The sequence below is a fragment of the Schistosoma haematobium genome, chromosome 1 (genome assembly GCF_000699445.3).
Source record: "Schistosoma haematobium chromosome 1, whole genome shotgun sequence".
NCBI classification, from domain to species: Eukaryota; Metazoa; Platyhelminthes; class Trematoda; order Strigeidida; family Schistosomatidae; genus Schistosoma; species Schistosoma haematobium.
Window position 1 is genome coordinate 73,273,775 of NC_067196.1, and position 18,327 is coordinate 73,292,101.

Sequence of the window (18,327 nt, forward strand, 5' to 3'; positions counted from 1 at the left end):
GTTTCCTTCAGAATTATTTTAATTTATCTCACCTCTCTGCATTATGAGGATCAGCAGAGTTAATATAAATATCTTTAAAACACGAATATATGAACGAAAAATATTATTTTCAATAAATTCTCTTAAGGTCCTACAATTAAATGCATCTAAATTAATAACCCAAAAAGGTGATCAGGTTTAAGGCAAAGTATATCGTTTAAAGTTATAGCATGTGAATTTTTTTAAATTACTAATTTGGATATATAATCGTAGAACCCTAAGATGATTTATTGAAAACATTCTTCATGCATATACTAGTGTTTTAATATGATGGGGTTTTCTAAACAATTAATATATTTTACATAAAAGTCGAAACGATAAGTAAGCATGTACAATTTGTGTATTTATTCGCAATTATTATTATTTTCATATCAGGAGTCAATTAAACAAGGAGTTCAGAAATTATCACGCGCTTATAATCTTGACTCAACTAATCCTATGGTGTTAAATCATCTAGCTGATCATTTTTTTTATAAAAAGGAATATGCTAAAGTTCATCGATTAGCTTTACATGCATTCTATAATACTGAAACGGAATCTATACGTGCTGAAAGTTGTTATCAAATGGCTAGAGCATTTCATATACAAGAAAATTATGATAATGCATTTCAGTATTATTATTTAGCCACACAACTTGCTTCTTCAACATTTATTTTACCATTTTATGGTCTTGGTCAAATGTATTTACATCGTAATGATTTAGAACATGTAAGTATTAATTTATTTGCTTATCGTTTCTGATAACTATTTAAACTCATCGTTTTAAATACATAGTTTGACTCTTAGAAGTACTCTACAACTCAAACTCATATTTTTGATGACATTCCAAAAAAAGCTCAGGAAATGCCGGTAGTTATTTACATAGGTAACACTGTTATAACGGAAAAAGTATTGTAGAAGTTGAAACTGGTTTTACGACTTATAATTAGTTATAATTTTGTTGTATAGCTATTAAGTAACTAGATTACCATTTCTATGTATTCCGTCCATCGTAAGCTTCGGTTAACGGATTAAGTACAATTACAATTAAGTACAATTCCTAATTTTAAGATGTTCTATGGTTTGGTATATCTGTTTATAAACCAGGTCTGTTTGAATTATAAGTATAACGGAGGCTGGTTGCTACTTCTGGTCTCCAACAAGAGAGGATAGAAAAAGGGATGGGAATAATTGTTCGATAGGAACCACCTAGCTGCGTCGGCCACAGGTCAGCGGTGCTGATGTTACGTGTAATTCGTCAGTTTAGGGATGCTAGGCCGTCCAGAAAACAGTAGACGCGAAATAGATCTAATCAGAATCAGGATTCTGATTGGTGACTTGACACATGACACAAATTAATCAATTTTTCATTTTTGTTTTCTTGATCTTGAATTCTTGTATTCCTTCATATCATACTTTTCTATTGTCTTTTCGAATCGTATTCCGTTTTCATTCACAGGAGTTATGTGAATGTTTTTGTTATTGGTGTTAGGGGTAATATCGAGGCATTTTCACAGGATTCACATATGCCAAAAGAGTCTGGTCAGCTATAATTCTTAATATCTACAATGAGAAAATACAAAAGGAACCTTAGAAGTGAATTAAAGTTCGCTCCGTTGAACAAGGCATTAATTATCAGGTTTAATTAGTTAAGTGGATAACCCGTTGAGCATTTTAAGCAAAAAGTACGGGTTTCAAGTCTCGATTTGAACATCAACACTCGGGTGCAAGTATATCCAGCTGACAAGTTCTAGATAAGACAAAACGTGCGTTTTGGATTCCAGTGGTAACCACCACTCATCTTTGATTAAAATCTATTACTGGTATTCAGTTGTTCTCATTATCAATTGCTGCAACATTATTTCGTTCTTTTGCATCTCATCTTATTGAGCTAATGTGCTCTAGCAACTTGAACCAACCCAAATCGTTGACAGGTTTTACTTTGATGATAACTGATAATTTTTGGTTGTCAACTTCATTTGTACTAAATTTTCATATTCATTATTTCCAATCGTAGTATTTACATGTATATACACTATTGGATACTGTAATTATTTCTTTTTGACTTCTCAATTAGGCTGCTATGTCATTCGAACGTGTACTAAAAGATAATCCAAATAATTATGAAACTTTAAAAATACTAGGTAGCTTATATGCTCAATCTAACAAGCCAGATAAACGTACACAGTCAAAACAATTATTTAAACAAGTAAGATTATGGTAATATAGTTGTTTGTTTTCAACTGTATTTGATAATGAAATTGTTTAATCTTACTTTCTTTTCCTGGTCTTATCCAGTAAACTTATTTCACTGTACATGTTTATTATTATTATAATTATGTAATCATTTTTAAAAAAAATTACTCTCGATATATAATTGACTTTACACTTTATATCATATACTGTGGTATTCTTTAAAACTATTACTTACTTACGCCTGTTACTCCTAATGGAGCATAGGCCGCCGACCAGCATTCTCCAGCCCACTCTGTCCTGGGCCTTCCTTTCTAATTCGATCCAATCCTTGTTCATTTGTCTCATGTCTATCTCCATTTCCCGGCGTAATGTGTTCTTTCGTCTTCCTCTTTCCCTTTGGCCTTGAGGATTCCATTTGAGGGCTTGTCTTGTGATGCAGTTGGGTGCTTTCCTCAATGTGTGTCCTATCCACTTCCAGCGCTTCTTCTTACCTTTCCACTTTTAAAACTATACATTAACAAATATTCTATTTCAACAAAATATTGAATCACATTGTATGATTAATATTAAAATTAATGTAATTCATTTATGTTATTTAAAACAAAGAGAAGATACATTAGATTAAATGTTATTAAAAATGAATAATAGAACAATTATATAAAAAATAATTAAATATTACCAATTCAATCATACAATGATTGATTCAATAAAGGAATCCTACACAACAAGTTCATTTACAAAAACTGTACAATTCTGAAAAAAAAACCATAGAAAAAGAGAAAAATAAAACTAAAAACAATAGAAAAACTGATCCTATATAGACAAATCGAAATAATCATAATAAAATACAGATTTAAAGGTGGATTCCATAGTATTGTGATAGTAGGTATCGCTATTCGATTAAAATATATGCTGAATTTATATTGAAATGGTTGATGAATTCAACATTGAGTTATGACTAGAATACTTCTCAAGTGATATAGTTGTTGAATCAATCTCTATATAAAAGTCTTTGATAAGAGAATTCACTTTATCTCAAGATGTCATATATATGACAAAAATGTTAGATCCATTTATAATTTGTTTTTTTAGTTTGCACTGTAATTAGTGTATACAAAATTTGACAAGAATGAAATTATTTCATAATAAGAAATGTGAATTGCATTCATTTAGTATTTCTTTAAACTTGTGTACGGAATTAATGTAAATAAAAAGGACATTCAAAGATGGGAAAGCGTTTATTACTTTTCTCATTTTTCTAAGAAAAAATATGTTGCTGAAAAACAGATTTGATTCGCTTTTGAATTGTTCAAGGATCATTCAGTTACAGTTAAATTAGCAAGTACGTAGTTCTTGCTTAAAAAATCAATCCAATATGAAATCTATTTACTTTGAAAAAACCTACTGGTTTTTAGTTCTTTTCTGTCGATTTCAGGGAAGAAAAAGTCCTATTTATGACTAGTTTCTTTCGTAATTATTGATAATTGTTCATATGATAAGGTTATCGTATTCCCCTTCACTCCGTTAGATGCCAGCTCAGTGGTTGAAATGTTAAGCATTCGCGCCCGTGACCGAAGGTCCTGGGTTCGATTCCAGTGTGTGGAATCGTGGATTTGTACTGCTGAGGAGTCCCATAGTAGGTCGAAACGGTCATCCAGTGCTTACAGGTTTTCAATGGTGGTCTAACTTAGATTGGTTCATGATTTCAATGAAAGTTTTTTTGGTTTATACATTTAGGTAACTGAAAGTCAACCGGAAGATGTCGAAGCATGGATTGAATATGCTCAGTTATTAGATAACGATATTAATGGAGCTTTAGATGCTTATTCTAAAGCATTAACAATTTTAGAGAATATTCAGCTGGAAATTGCACCAGAAATTTTAAACAATATTGGTGCACTTCATTTTATAAAAGGAGAATATGATAAATCTTCTGTAAGTATGTATTACTATTATTTTTCTAAAAATGATTGTTGTCATTATTATTATTATCTGTTAAACTGCTATCTTGGAAACTGCACAAAAACAACCACCAAACAGAGTAAGGGAATCTAAACACACCCATCTCTATACTTCCTTAAACCAGGAAGTAAAGTTGAGCAAACTTACCTAATTTTAACATTCCTTCTCAATTTCGCCATCTATGGGATATTACAAACAGCTCCGAATGATGCGATGTATGGTAGTGTGGGTAAGTTACAGAAAAAGATTTAAATATTTTGTTATTTATATTATACCATTTACTGTAAGGTGATATACATGTCACCCAGTCACTTAATTAGGACCAGGAAGTACAACACACTCCCGGTACCATCAAAGTATAAAGTAGTTTTACATTATTAGCAGCAGTAACTCGTGCTTACATTTATCCCTTGTGGTGGGTCATCGGAAAGAGTTGAATGATTAATATGTTTGGACTAGTGTGTTATTGTTGATAATTATTTGACAAGGAAGATCAATCATTCAGCTTGGCCTTTCTAATTATTCCCAATATTTTTACATGAATAACAGTTGAACCAAGCGTTTAGTGTGTGTATATAGAATTGGAATTTGAATCTCAGATCATAAAACTAACACAGGATTACTTTGAGCCAAAGTTTGAGCAGTGGGCAAGTCAAAACATTGTAATAACCCATAATGTCAGTGACTGCTATTTTAATCCATGTTAAATGGTGTTGATTCGTGGTTGTAGTATACTCCATAATCGTAATCCAAATTGTTACAGAGGATCGGTAATGTTACTCACAAATAAAACGAAAATGACGATATTTACTGAAAATTCTATTCACGCTTCGATTAACAGTCAAACAATTCACATTATTATTTACCACGTCACTTATTCACTCTCTTTTATTCCCACTCTGTCTATCCTTATTTTTCGACTTATACAACAGCTCGCTTATGGTTGAAACTCGGTTCTATCTAAACGTTCTCGAGTCACTGCCTGGTTGAATACTGTATGCTACCACAAAATGCGAATACTGAATCAGTTTTTCTGAAACAACGTGCACCATTCAAACTGGCTGCCTTCAACGTTCACACACTTATGCAGGTCGGACAAGGAATAGGGCTGGCTATGTCTTTGGAAAGTCTTAATGTCGACATTTGTTGTCTATCCTGGACCCGTATTCAAGACTCTGGTGAAGTACTACAAATTCGCTCTCCATCTGTCGCTTTGAAAAGCTTGTTTTACGTGCGTTTATCCGGGGACCCTGTGGCATCTTCGTCTGGTCTTGCTGGCGTTGGTGTCGCACTAAGCGCTAGAGCTGAGGCAGCACTAAACGATTGGATCCCCATTAACAGTCGTTTATGTGCTGTTAGATTAGAAGGTTCCATCAAAGTGAGAAGAAATCGGCGTGAGAAACGATGTCTTTTCGTCATCTCCACCTATGCTTCGACAGATGGCAGCCCGGATGCACCACCAGTTAACTGTCCTGCTCTAGAAAATGCGTTCGACAGATATTGTAGTACTAGCCGGAGACTTGAATGCTCAGGTCGGGCGTCTAGGTACAGAAGAGAGTCGTTTAGGTGACCGATGGGGACTTGTTGGTCGCTGGACAGATAACGGGGATGAGGACCGTCTACTGCAACTGTGCATAGACCACAACCTGTTTCTGGCTAGCACTAACTTTCGGCACAGTCATCGCCGAAGTTCCACCTGGAGTCCTCCCTCTGCATCTCAAGCCTGGACTCAGATTGATCACATCGCGATCAGCTACCGCTGGCATGGTTGTGTACAAGACTGCCACTCCTTTTGGAGTACCTATCTGGACTCTGACCATGCCCTGATCTGCGCCAATCATACCTCACTTTTCAGTGGCTAACGACGTGACCACCACCAACGGATTGATATTAGCAAGCTGGTTGCAACTTCTGTTGCTAGTAAGTATCGAACCGAGCTAGCTTCTAGGCTAGCTACCACTCCACCGAAAAGTATAGACGAGCATTGGTTGCAATTGCATGACGCCATGGAAATGGCAAGTAAAGCCGCTTGCAGCTTCGCGAAACGTCCTGCTTATAAGCACTCGGTTTCTTCTGGTTCCTTACAATTCATTGAAGCCCGTCGATCTACTCTGGGTGACCGTGAGTTTGACCACAAACGAAGGCTGTTACGTAATGAAATCGGGCAAAGCTTGCTTAAGGACCGAGAAGTCTGGTGGTCGGAGCGTGCTAATGAGCTGGAAGCAGAAGCTGCATCTGGTAATTACCGGAAGCTCTTCCAACTCATCCGAGCCACTGGCAGCAAGAAGTCTGGTGTGAGTGAAACAATCTGTCAGGATGACGGGATGCCAATCACTAACATCCATCGACGTCATGGACGATGGGCAGAACTCTTCGAAGGGCAGTTCAACTGTCCTGCTGCTCCGGCAACATCGGTCAGACTGTCCTGCCCTCCATGGCCGGTGATGACTGATCCACCAAATGAGGCGGAAGTCTGCAGGGAACTCCAACTCTTGAAGCGCTACAAATCACCTGACCCAGATGACTTACCTTCGGCTCTTTTTAAAGATGGTGGTGACTTTCTGGCTAAGGAACTGACTGTGTTGTTTACAAAGGTTTGGGAACTAGAGAGTTTACCAACGTCATGGAATGAGTCGATAGTTGTCCCTATCTTTAAAAAGGGTTCACGTCGTTCCTGTAACAACTATCGGGGGATAAGTCTACTTCCGATTGCGTCCAAGCTATTGGCTTTCATCATACTTCGTGGGTTGTTCAAAACTCGAGAAAGATTGACTCGCGAGAAGCAGGCTGGGTTTCGTTCTGGTCGAGGATGTATTGATCATATCTTCACCCTCCGCCAAGTGTTAGAACACCGTCATACTTATCAAAAACCAACAATTGTAGTGTTTCTTGACATCACAGCTGCCTTCTATTTGTTGGAGGGGACTGTTCTCTGGGATCGTTTGTTGAAGAAGGGTGTGCCTGAGAAGTTTATTAACATCCTAAAGCCCTATATACAAACACCTCAGGCAGAGTGAGGGCATACAATCACCTCTCTCCATTGTTCCATTCGAGCAGTGAGGTTAGGCAGGGTTGCCCAATCTCACCAAGTTCGTGTATCTAGGTAGCTGCATAAATGCTGGTGGTGGCGTGAGTGATGAGATCAATGCACGTACAGTGAAAGCCAGAGCGGTTTATGCCAATCTGGGCCATCTTTGGCGCTTTCGTGATGTCAGTCTGGCTGTAAAAGGTCGGATCTACAACGCGTCGGTGAGAGCAGTTTTGCTCTATGCTTATGAAACCTAGTCTCTCCGAGTTGAGGATGTTAGAAGACTCTCTGTGTTCGATCATCGCTGTCTCCGAAGGATTGCTGACATTCAGTGGCAACACCATGTCAGTAATGCAGAGGTTCGGCATCGTGTGTTCGGGTGCAGAGACAATAATTCAATTGGTGTCACCATCTTGAAACATTGACTTCGATGGCTTGGACATGTTCTACGAATGTCGTCCCAGAGAATTCCACGTCGTGCATTATTTGCCGACTCTGGGATAGGTTGGAAAAAGCGGAGAGGTGGTCAGTGTATGACATGTTGTCGTGGTATGAAAGAAAGCTGCAAAGGACTGGCCTGTGTTGGTTCTTCACGACTCCCTGGCTGGGGTCCGAGAGATGGTGCTACACAGTGGCTAGAGACGTTATCAGATATGGCTCAGAATAGGAGCCAATGGCGATCCTGCTGTAACCTTCTTTTACTTTCTTCATACAAAGTGGTTGTGTCTTCTTTAATTGAAAGATTTCTTCTGGTTGTACCTTCCCGTTCCCCCGATTATTATTATTATTATTATTATTATTATTATTATTATTACACTACCTTACGCTAATCTGGTCGTTATTGTTCTTTTTTTACGCTCCTTACCTTCCTTTTTTCTCTTCCCATTCTCATTGTTTTGTGTGGCGCATATATATTTGGTGTCCCCTTGTACCAATATTTATGTGTTTAAATAAATAAATAAATGAAAATAATAATGTTACTCACCGTTTACTACTGGGTTATTTTCATAAAATCATTCTTTCTAGTTTACGCCTTTGATTTTCTATCCGGTCGTAATGGAGCCGTCCATTTCCAACTTTATTTATTGTAGTTCGTTATATGCTGAAACAACTCTTAATATCTTTGGAATTATTCTTGTTTAAAATTGGTCATTTGGTATCTTTTAGATGCTTTTCATACACATGTTTGATATAGCATGGTTCTTGCATTTCCATGTTATATTCATGCGTTGAAATTAGTAACAATAGGGCAGATGGAATTATTCCTTCCCCCCCCGGCTCAAGACGTTGGCTGATATAGGAGTAGGTTGAAAGCAAACTAGAGGCTCTTAAACCGAGATATGACATCAGTTTATGAAGTCATTGACTGTTGGACTGAGCTATGTGGGTAGGTTCACACTACCAGGTTGAGGTCCGTATGATTATCGTAATCAATAGTTAACGACTTTGGTAAAATGGCTTAGAATCGTTTACAGAGGTGCAAGTGCATTTATCTCCTCTCAAAGCCTGAATTTTAAAATCATTTTACATCTTTTTTCTTTCATGAATTCATTCTCAGATCATATTATTTTTTCTACTAACTGTTCTACTACTCTGAGATTTGTCTTCATAATTTCATATCTCTGTGCTGACACGGTGTGAAAACTTCAAATGATTCATATATGTACCTTGTTCTACATTGTGCATGACTGACTGATCGACTATCTGGTCGCCCTCCTTCCTACACCTAGATATTGAGTTTTAATATTATTTTAATCTTTTCCATGAATCCATCCCTTTTTTCGAATCATTTTTTCCAGCTTAAGTCTTTCTCACCATCACAATCTCTGCCATTTATTCAATTTCTTTGCTTATGGATGTTGTCGATTATATCTCTCCTTTCGGTGATATCGTTTGAAAATTTGAGCCTATGCATGTTTTTACTAACTCGTACATTGTTTTAACTAATTCTCTGACTGACCCATGCATCATTATGCATAATTCTACATTTTCATGTAGGAATTTTTCACACGGTCATATGACCGTATTCTTGAAGAGCAAAGAAATGAAGAAAATGAATGTGGTGGAGATAGTTCTGGATTAACTAACGATGACTACTATCATGGATTAAGTATTACAGTTCGTTACAATCAAGCAAGACTTCATGAAGCTCAAGGTAGATCAGATTTAGCTGAAGAAATTTATAAGAGTATTCTCCTACGACATCCAAGTTATATTGAGTGTAAGTTTTTGATGTGACAAGATTTCCATGAAATTTTTACTTTTTTAAATTTTGTATGAAGCTGTTGAGAGAGTTGAGTGAAAAGTGATATTTCATTTCATTTATCTAAACACATAGACACGGGTACAAAGGGACACCAAAATATATATGCGTCACACAAAGTAGTTATCGTTAAATGTGTGTAGGGACTGTTCGGGTTCCTAAACCAAAACAAGTGGTTTTCTAAGGGGGCCACCCCCCCGATCCTCTGACCTATAAATCTAATCCATAAGAGAATAGAGCAATGTTAAGAGATGCAGTTCCATGGTAGCCGGTGACCAACAAAGGTTCATACACCATTGGCTAGGGTTTTCTAACTCCTGTAGGTGGATCCTTAGCATTCATCAACCCGGTTAAAGCACCGGACATTCGCTTTTCGTCCTTTCAATTTCGTAAACAAAATGTGGTGCGTGCTACTTATATTGATATAAGTAGTATACAACGCGAGTCAGGAATGTAATGTCTGGCAGCAGAAGATTAGGAAGATCAAGAAAGGAAGAACAGGAATAGAAAGCAATTAGTATGGAAATGCAAGAACAATGAAGTCCGAGACAATTATTGAACATTTTGCAAATTAAGTGTTATAGTGTGGTTTTTCTATTTTACCAAGTTACTATGTAATGGTATGCTAAAAATAATTCGGTTGTCCTTACCTGTGTTCTCCTTCACTACAAACATCCCTGCCGCGAGAAGGCAATGAGTAGGACTCCCCTGGCAGTGGCTGTATACGAGTGGCCATTTGAGAGCGTTTCGAGAGGGATAGCTGACTTTCCCCACCATTGACTGTACCAGGACATCTGGGGAGCAAATATCCTAAACTTGTGCAGCTATCTTCTTATCACAGCTAGTTTTTTTAAAAATAATTTGTAGAAGTAAGTAAATAATCGGGTAACTTTGTGATCTTCATCTTCATTCTGGACTAGTAGTTTATTTATTTTACGTAAACTACGTTAATCATACTATCTTGGTTGAATAATTTTTGTGCATCAATAATCCTGTGTTGTTCCTCAGTATATATTCAGTCAAATAGTGATTATGTCTATCATAAGTTTCTTTATTGTGGGATCTGTTAATTGTATTAGTTACAAAGTTATTATGACTGCCATTTTATCATTGTCTAATGTGATCATTGCATCATTAAAGCGTTAAACAAGTAATTCATCTACTGTAATCTGGGCAATTACATGGTTTTGTATCACCACCTTCTAAGCGTTAAATGTTTCACGCAATTTATAATACACTTATCTGGATGGTGATTTGTACCATTAGATATTGAAAATAGTTTTCTGTATAAGAAAAAAAATCAATTGGGAAATCACTGAAAGCTACTGGTCATTAGACAAATGTTCCGTCATGGTTTACACCTACTTCTGTAGCATACAATCATACTCAAAGTATCAAGGCCGGATTTATATTAGTTATGGTCCTTTTTAAACTTTATTTAAGTGTATGATACAACCATACAGTGTCATCAGTGTGTATCGTTTAATTTGGATGATGATTAAGACCTCAAACTATTCTTTAGAAAATTTATTTCGGAATTATCCCACTACTACTATTTGGTTTTCGGCGATTATCTACTCGACAGTGTAAATTTATGACAAAAACAACCTCATTTTTAATTAATCCCTTGCAAAACACTAGAATTATTAAGTTTATCACTTCCCAAGAAGTAGTAGAACATCTTTAGCTCAGTGGATAACACTTTGGTGTTTGAAACGAACAGCACTGAGTTTGGGTCTCGGTGCGAGTAACAACACAGATGGAGGTGAATCCAGCTTAAAAGTCCCAAATAAAATGAAACACATCCTGAATCTCACTACTGGCCTCATATCGATCAATTTTATTACGACAACTGAGCCCAAATCAAATAACCTATAAATTTTCACTTGTAATCAGTTTCGCTATCTCATAAGAAATTCATGTCTTGATTCAAGGTGTGTATGATAACTCGGGCAGTTACACACTTCATACCAGGTCGGGGTCCTCTTAATTATCGTAACCGATGGTTAAATTTAGTGGCTAACATATCTTAGAATCAGTCACAATGGCGCAAATGCATTGTCGCTTTGTCTTTATTTCTTGAGTTTTTAACTTATACTTTTTTCCATAAATTTTTTCTCAAATTACATTGTCTATGACTGATCTTTCTTGCAACCAATTATACTGATAATATTGCTATTCTAAATATACTAAGGATTATCTTGATATTTCATCTTGTTGTGCTGTGACAACTTGAAACAATTCATCTGTCTCATATTCTACATTGTTCATGATTGAATACTAGAGTCAGGTGTTGCGTTATTTATGACGGACTAATTTTATTTTTACTTAATTCAATGGGAATTAGAATTGATTGTGGATATTGTAATTATTGTTTAAAATCATAGTAATAAATAATAAACAAATATGGAATAAAATTCTACTTTCTCCCCTTTAACAAACATGTAATCAATAACCAGGTTACCTTCGTTTGGGTTGTATTGCACGTGATCGAGGACAGATTCGTGATGCTTCAATTTGGTTCAAAGAAGCTTTAGATGTAGATCAAGTAAGTAATTATTTGTTTCATTTATTTCCATTTTTATAGAGTATTCAGGTGGTAAAACGAAGATGTTGTTTGTTAGACGTGAGTAACTTTGACTATCGCTTAGTGTTAGTAGCTTTTTAGAATTATTCAGTATTAGTTTATTCTGAGATGATTTCATTTATTGCATAGACTCCTAGTTAATTTTCATTTAAGCTATTTTAAATTCCTATTGAACTGAGCCTACTTGTTCAGTAAACGAACCTCTCAAAATAAATCGGAGTTGCTGTTTGTCACAATTCGGATAGATATCGGATTATTACAATTCACAATTAAATGATTTGATAATTAAAAACCCGGTGTGAATGACTCAGATCTATTGAACGTAAAGGTTGACTGAGATGAAAAGTTGTTCTATCAGTAAGTCTGATCATTTAATACACTCCATATATGCCTAACCATTACAGAGTTTATCCAAGATTATTGAAGTGACGAATACCTAACCAAAAAAATACCAATCGTTTCTAAGCTTCGTTGTCTGAATATATCATATATCTTATTCAGGGAGTCATTTAAAAGGTAACATCGTTTTAAAACACAATTGTATGAACGAAGAATATTCTTTTCAATAATTTCTCATCAGGTTCTACAATTATAAATCCAGATTAATAATCCATAAAATTGGCCAGATTTAAGGCAAAATACATCATTTGGAAATTGTAATATGTGAATCAGGAATTGTTTGTTATATAAATAAAATCGTTAATGTTGGGATGACTAATATGAAGTGTTAACTTGAATCAGTTTATAAGCGAAATAAAATTGTGAGATAAATTATCAGAATAAATATGGTCAACATAGGGTAAGAGAGAGAGAATATTGTGATTACGGATATCCAATTTGAAAACCTCAATCGTCAGACTTCAGATCTAGTCCCGACCTCTGATCAGGAACTTGAACGTTTCAAATCAAACCTAGTTGACTGTTGCTATCAGTTTAAGAATAGTAGATATAACTGCAGAAGTATTTTAACTAAGAAACACAGGGAGGCTATCATGGAACTCATTAGTGATGAGAATCTGATTATCACAAAACCCGATAAAGGAACAGGAACCGTCTTACTTAACAAAAAAGATTACATTGACAAGATTAATAACATCTTGAATGATCTTCAAAAATTTCAGAAACTAACTAACCAAAAAGATGTCAATAATAAGATAGAGAATGAACTGACCCAAACATTAAAAAAGCTCAGAGATCAACAGATGATTACCAATGACGTATACGAAACAATTAAGGCGATAGGTACCTAGACTAGCCACGTCCTTCTGTATCTATCAATTCAACTGCTCCTGTGGAGCAAGTTATTTATCTTTCAACCTCGGAGTGATTATTGGTCGTGTGGAAAATACTAGTTGTAGTTTAACTGCATTAAAAGTCCTTTGAACTGATCTACTTAACTTATGTCTTAACATTTCACTCGACGCGTCGCCTCTGAATTGTAAGCGTATATATAGAGGCTTTTTATTTACCGTTGGGCATTCTCTACACTGTCTTTTATTGGCTAAGTTTTTGTTTATAATTTTCTCCGGATATCTATTTTCCTTCAGGGTTGTAAATAATGTCTTTGTTTCATCTTCAATCGCATCCATAGTGCATATAGTCTTGATTCTATGATGTAGTGTCTTGATGAGGTTCCTATTTTGTTGTAGAGGAACGAAACTGAGAAAGTTAGTATATTGACCCGTCCAGGTCATTTTCCTGTTTATGTTTCTTTTTAGCGATCCGTCTTTTCTCCTTGTAAGCAGAACATCTAGGAAGGCTATTTTATTCCCATTTTCTTTCTCACATGTGAATTTTATGGACGGGTGAGCTGTATTGAATTGCTCGAGTGTTCTTATCAAGTCCGTATGCTCGTTACAAAGGATAAATGTATCATCCATATATCGACAGTAAAATGAAAACTTATCGATCTCTTGTGCCAGTGGGCCGTTTTTTAGTTTAGAAAGGAAAACGTCTGCCAATATGGGACCCAGGGGTGAACCCATCGCGATGCCATCTATTTGTCTGTAGATTTCACCATTGAATTTGAAATGTACATTCATAGTGCATTTTAGTAATAATTCATTGATGATCTCCACAGGGATTGTCATTTCTAGTTCCTGTTCTCTAAGTTGTTCACAAATATATTCTACAGTTTCTCTGAGTGGACATTTGTGAACAGTGATGCTACGTCAAAGGAAATCATCGTCTGATCTTTCGTGTTTATGTTTTTAATCCTGTCAACGAATTGGAATACGTCCTTAATACTATGTTTCACCAGGCGATTATGGAGTGGTTTCAAAACAGTTACTAGCCACTTTGCTACTGTATGATATGGGGAATCGCACATGTCCAAAATTGGCCTTAATGGGATATCCGGTTTATGTATCTTTGGCAGTCCGTATAACCTAGGTAAATATGTACCTATCGGCTTAATTGTTTCGTATACGTCATTGGTAATCATCTGTTGATCTCTGAGCTTTTTTAATGTTTGGGTCAGTTCATTCTCTATCTTATTATTGACATCTTTTTGGTTAGTTAGTTTCTGAAATTTTTGAAGATCATTCAAGATGTTATTAATCTTGTCAATGTAATCTTTTTTGTTAAGTAAGACGGTTCCTGTTCCTTTATCGGGTTTTGTGATAATCAGATTCTCATCACTAATGAGTTCCATGATAGCCTCCCTGTGTTTCTTAGTTAAAATACTTCTGCAGTTATATCTACTATTCTTAAACTGATAGCAACAGTCAACTAGGTTTGATTTGAAACGTTCAAGTTCCTGATCAGAGGTCGGGACTAGATCTGAAGTCTGACGATTGAGGTTTTCAAATTGGATATCCGTAATCACAATATTCTCTCTCTCTTACCCTATGTTGACCATATTTATTCTGATAATTTATCTCACAATTTTATTTCGCTTATAAACTGATTCAAGTTAACACTTCATATTAGTCATCCCAACATTAACGATTTTATTTATATAACAAACAATTCCTGATTCACATATTACAATTTCCAAATGATGTATTTTGCCTTAAATCTGGCCAATTTTATGGATTATTAATCTGGATTTATAATTGTAGAACCTGATGAGAAATTATTGAAAAGAATATTCTTCGTTCATACAATTGTGTTTTAATATAATGGGGATTTTTCAGCGATCAACATCGTTTTGTTTGTCATTTTCAATAGTTATTAATAGAGGTATACTTTGCCTGTGTTCACAGATGGAATTGATATAGGTGACTATTTGAACCTTTGTGAATTTAATTCGTCTGTTTATCTGTTTTCTGTAGACACGACTTACACTAAGCCACGAAACATCAAACACTAAACTTTCCACTCATTGGGATATTACAAATACATCATTACTTTTTATTATAGATCTTAGTGACTTCCAAGTTATTCAATGTTTGGAATCATTACCGGTAAAAGACATGTCGACATGAAATCACAGCTGACGCTCAGCGTTATCGACTCATCAGGATGCAACTTTGAAGATATACTCATTGTGTATTCCTTTATGACTTACTTGACTGACATATTTTTGCCTTCAAGCTTCGATTTCTTCCCTAGAGCTTCTGAATGCCCTGGTACGGCCGAAGGTGGGGAGAGTCAGCTATCCCTCTCACATGGCCACTCGTATACAGCCACTTCCAGGGAAGTTCTACTCACTGCCTTCTCGCGGCAGGGGTGTTATTTACGAAATTGAGAGGACGAAAAGCGAATGTCTGGTGCTTTAATCGGGTTGGTGGATAGAGAAGATCCACCTAGGGGAGTTGGGAAACCCTGGCTCCAAATCACTCATGCATATGGGCTCCAGGATACTAAGGGAACATAAGATGTGTGAGCCTATTATTGGTCACCGGCTACCATGGGACTGCATCTCTTAACGTTGCTCCACTGCTTTGTGGATTAGACCTCTGGGTCAAAGGTTCGGGGAGTGGCCCCTTTGGAAAACACCTGCTTCGATTTGGGTGCCAGGTCACTATCCCAACCCTCACACAAATCAAATGATTTGAGTGGTGCATATATTTTAGGTGCCTCCTTGTACCTATGTTTATGTGTTTAAATAAAATAAACACAGCATTACTAGTATTGTAATGTCTTTTGAAATGAAAAACACAAGGTTCATATTTTAATCTAAAAATGAATAATAAGGTATAGAGTTATTCAAATGAGTCCCAATTAAGAAGAAATACTCGCTGTGGATTATACTGCTCTAACCTCATACTAAATATGTCAAAAATTGATCCTGCCTATTCATTTTACTATGTTTACATAACTATGCAATGCATTTAGATATTATATTATGACTGTTTACTGATCATATCGGATTCCGAAGATAGACGAACTTAATGAAGTTGACTGATTGTCATGTCTCATAATTAAGTTATATAATTTTTTTGACGTTTGGTTTTTTACCTTTAGTAGCATTTGTTTTCCCATTTAACTTGCCTGTAACTAATTGTTTCATTTTTTTGAATAATCTGCTTTACATACATTCCATCTAGGATAATCCAGATGCTTGGACACTGATTGGATTATTACACTTAAATAAAAATGAAGTTGAACAAGCCCAGAAGAAATTTGATCGGATTATTAGACAGCCAGCGTATAGAGCAGATGCATTTGCACGTATATGTTTAGGGAATATTTGGTTAACTACTCTACATCATCCTATCAAAGATAAAGATAAACGTAAAAGGCATCAGGTAGAGTTCCATCATTTTCTTGTGTGTTTCTTTCTTCCTCTTGTGTTTTTGTCATTGTGAAGATTTTAATTATTCTTTGATTGTAAACTGACTGATATTACGTTGAAAATCATTGAAAGCTTAGCTAGGGAACAACTACTTTGTCATATTATGAAGTTGTTCAGCTCTATGCCCACAAGAGAATGAAAACAAGATCTTCGAGCTTCACAGCGAGCGCGTTATCCTTGAACCACTGAATTAGTGACATCCTGTGATTCATATTTCCAATTTTATTCCTTAGGTTGTGGGTGAGTGCACAGCTCTGAAGAGTCCTGTATTACGACAAAACACCTCGTTCTATTCCCTAGATTTCTGTAGTTAATAATAGTAATATTAGATTTATTCAATACTAAAAGTTTTGCTAGAATAAAGAATTTTCGGCACCAATTGTGCCACATTGTAACAAATATTTCTTTAACATTCATTCGAATTGTGATTATTCAAAACATATTTTGTAAGCGTTTTTAAAAGTTAGAGTCTGCCAACTGTATTCAATCACTAAATTTTATAACCAGTTCAGCTACTACACTCACGTTCTCTATCAAGCGTGTATACGGTACTTGAATCCCAACATATCTGTTTGTCGTTTTGTCAAAAGATAAATCAAAAAAAGATTGTGATGTTTCCGTCTGAGTTTTTCAGTATTTAGCTTCACAATGATTTGTAATCCTTACATAAGACAACACGTAATTACATACAGTTGTCATTCATAATTATTCAATTCGAAAAAATATAAAACAGGTAGGTGAATTGCAATATTTGCACAGTTGTGACATAACTTATTGTCAAGTTAAAAAATCTCCACAAACTTCTGACGCTAATAATCCAAAGCCACCTGTTAAACAAGTTTGTTACTATCTGAACTCAGTCAGTAGCTTAGTGGATAATGCGTCGCTTTTTGAAACGAATTCTACTGTGTTCGAGTTTTAAAGTGAATATAAACACTGAGATGTAACTACATACAGTCGTTAATTGCTGAATGGGGCGAGATTCTCATCCTAGATTCCATTGCTAGGCACAATTCACCTCTTCAATAGAAATCTCATGCTAATTGTCTAAGATTGTTAATGAATCGTAACAAAGCAACAATATCCAATAATAATAATAATAATAATAATAATAATAATAATAATAATAATAATAATAATGTGTTATATATTCAAATTAACAGTAGTTTCATTGAATTCATGAAACAATCAGTGTTAGAACACTATTGAAAACCTGGAAGCATTGGACAGCCGTTCCGTTCCACCATGGGACTCCTCGGAAGGGTGTATTCACAAATCCACACTCGAGAACCGAATCCTAAAACCTTTGGTTTCGCGCGTGTTGCCCGTTCACCTTTGTTGACTTTTTAAATAATATTGAAGAACAAACCAGGAGCCAATGTATAATAAAATTCAGTCCCCAACTAAGAAATAAAACATATATATATATATTACTGGGAAGAATGCATTTGTTTTTGACCATTTAGTTTTACATCGAAAACTGTGCAATCGTATTTATCCAAGATAATCAATGTGAAAAATTATTTCAACGG

The 18,327-nt window shown here is 35.6% G+C and overlaps 1 protein-coding gene across 1 annotated transcript in view; it reads left to right on the top strand.

Annotated features, from left to right (window-relative positions):
• Positions 1–18,327, top strand: part of CTR9 (protein required for normal CLN1 and CLN2 G1 cyclin expression) — a 40,890-nt gene that overhangs the window by 11,377 nt on the left and 11,186 nt on the right. Inside the window, exons 4-9 of the mRNA XM_051209645.1 lie at positions 415–747; positions 2,096–2,227; positions 3,952–4,149; positions 9,203–9,425; positions 11,927–12,015; positions 16,548–16,748. Coding sequence (XP_051075101.1) covers positions 415–747; positions 2,096–2,227; positions 3,952–4,149; positions 9,203–9,425; positions 11,927–12,015; positions 16,548–16,748 — 1,176 coding nt within the window. The remainder of the gene's footprint in view (positions 1–414; positions 748–2,095; positions 2,228–3,951; positions 4,150–9,202; positions 9,426–11,926; positions 12,016–16,547; positions 16,749–18,327) is intronic.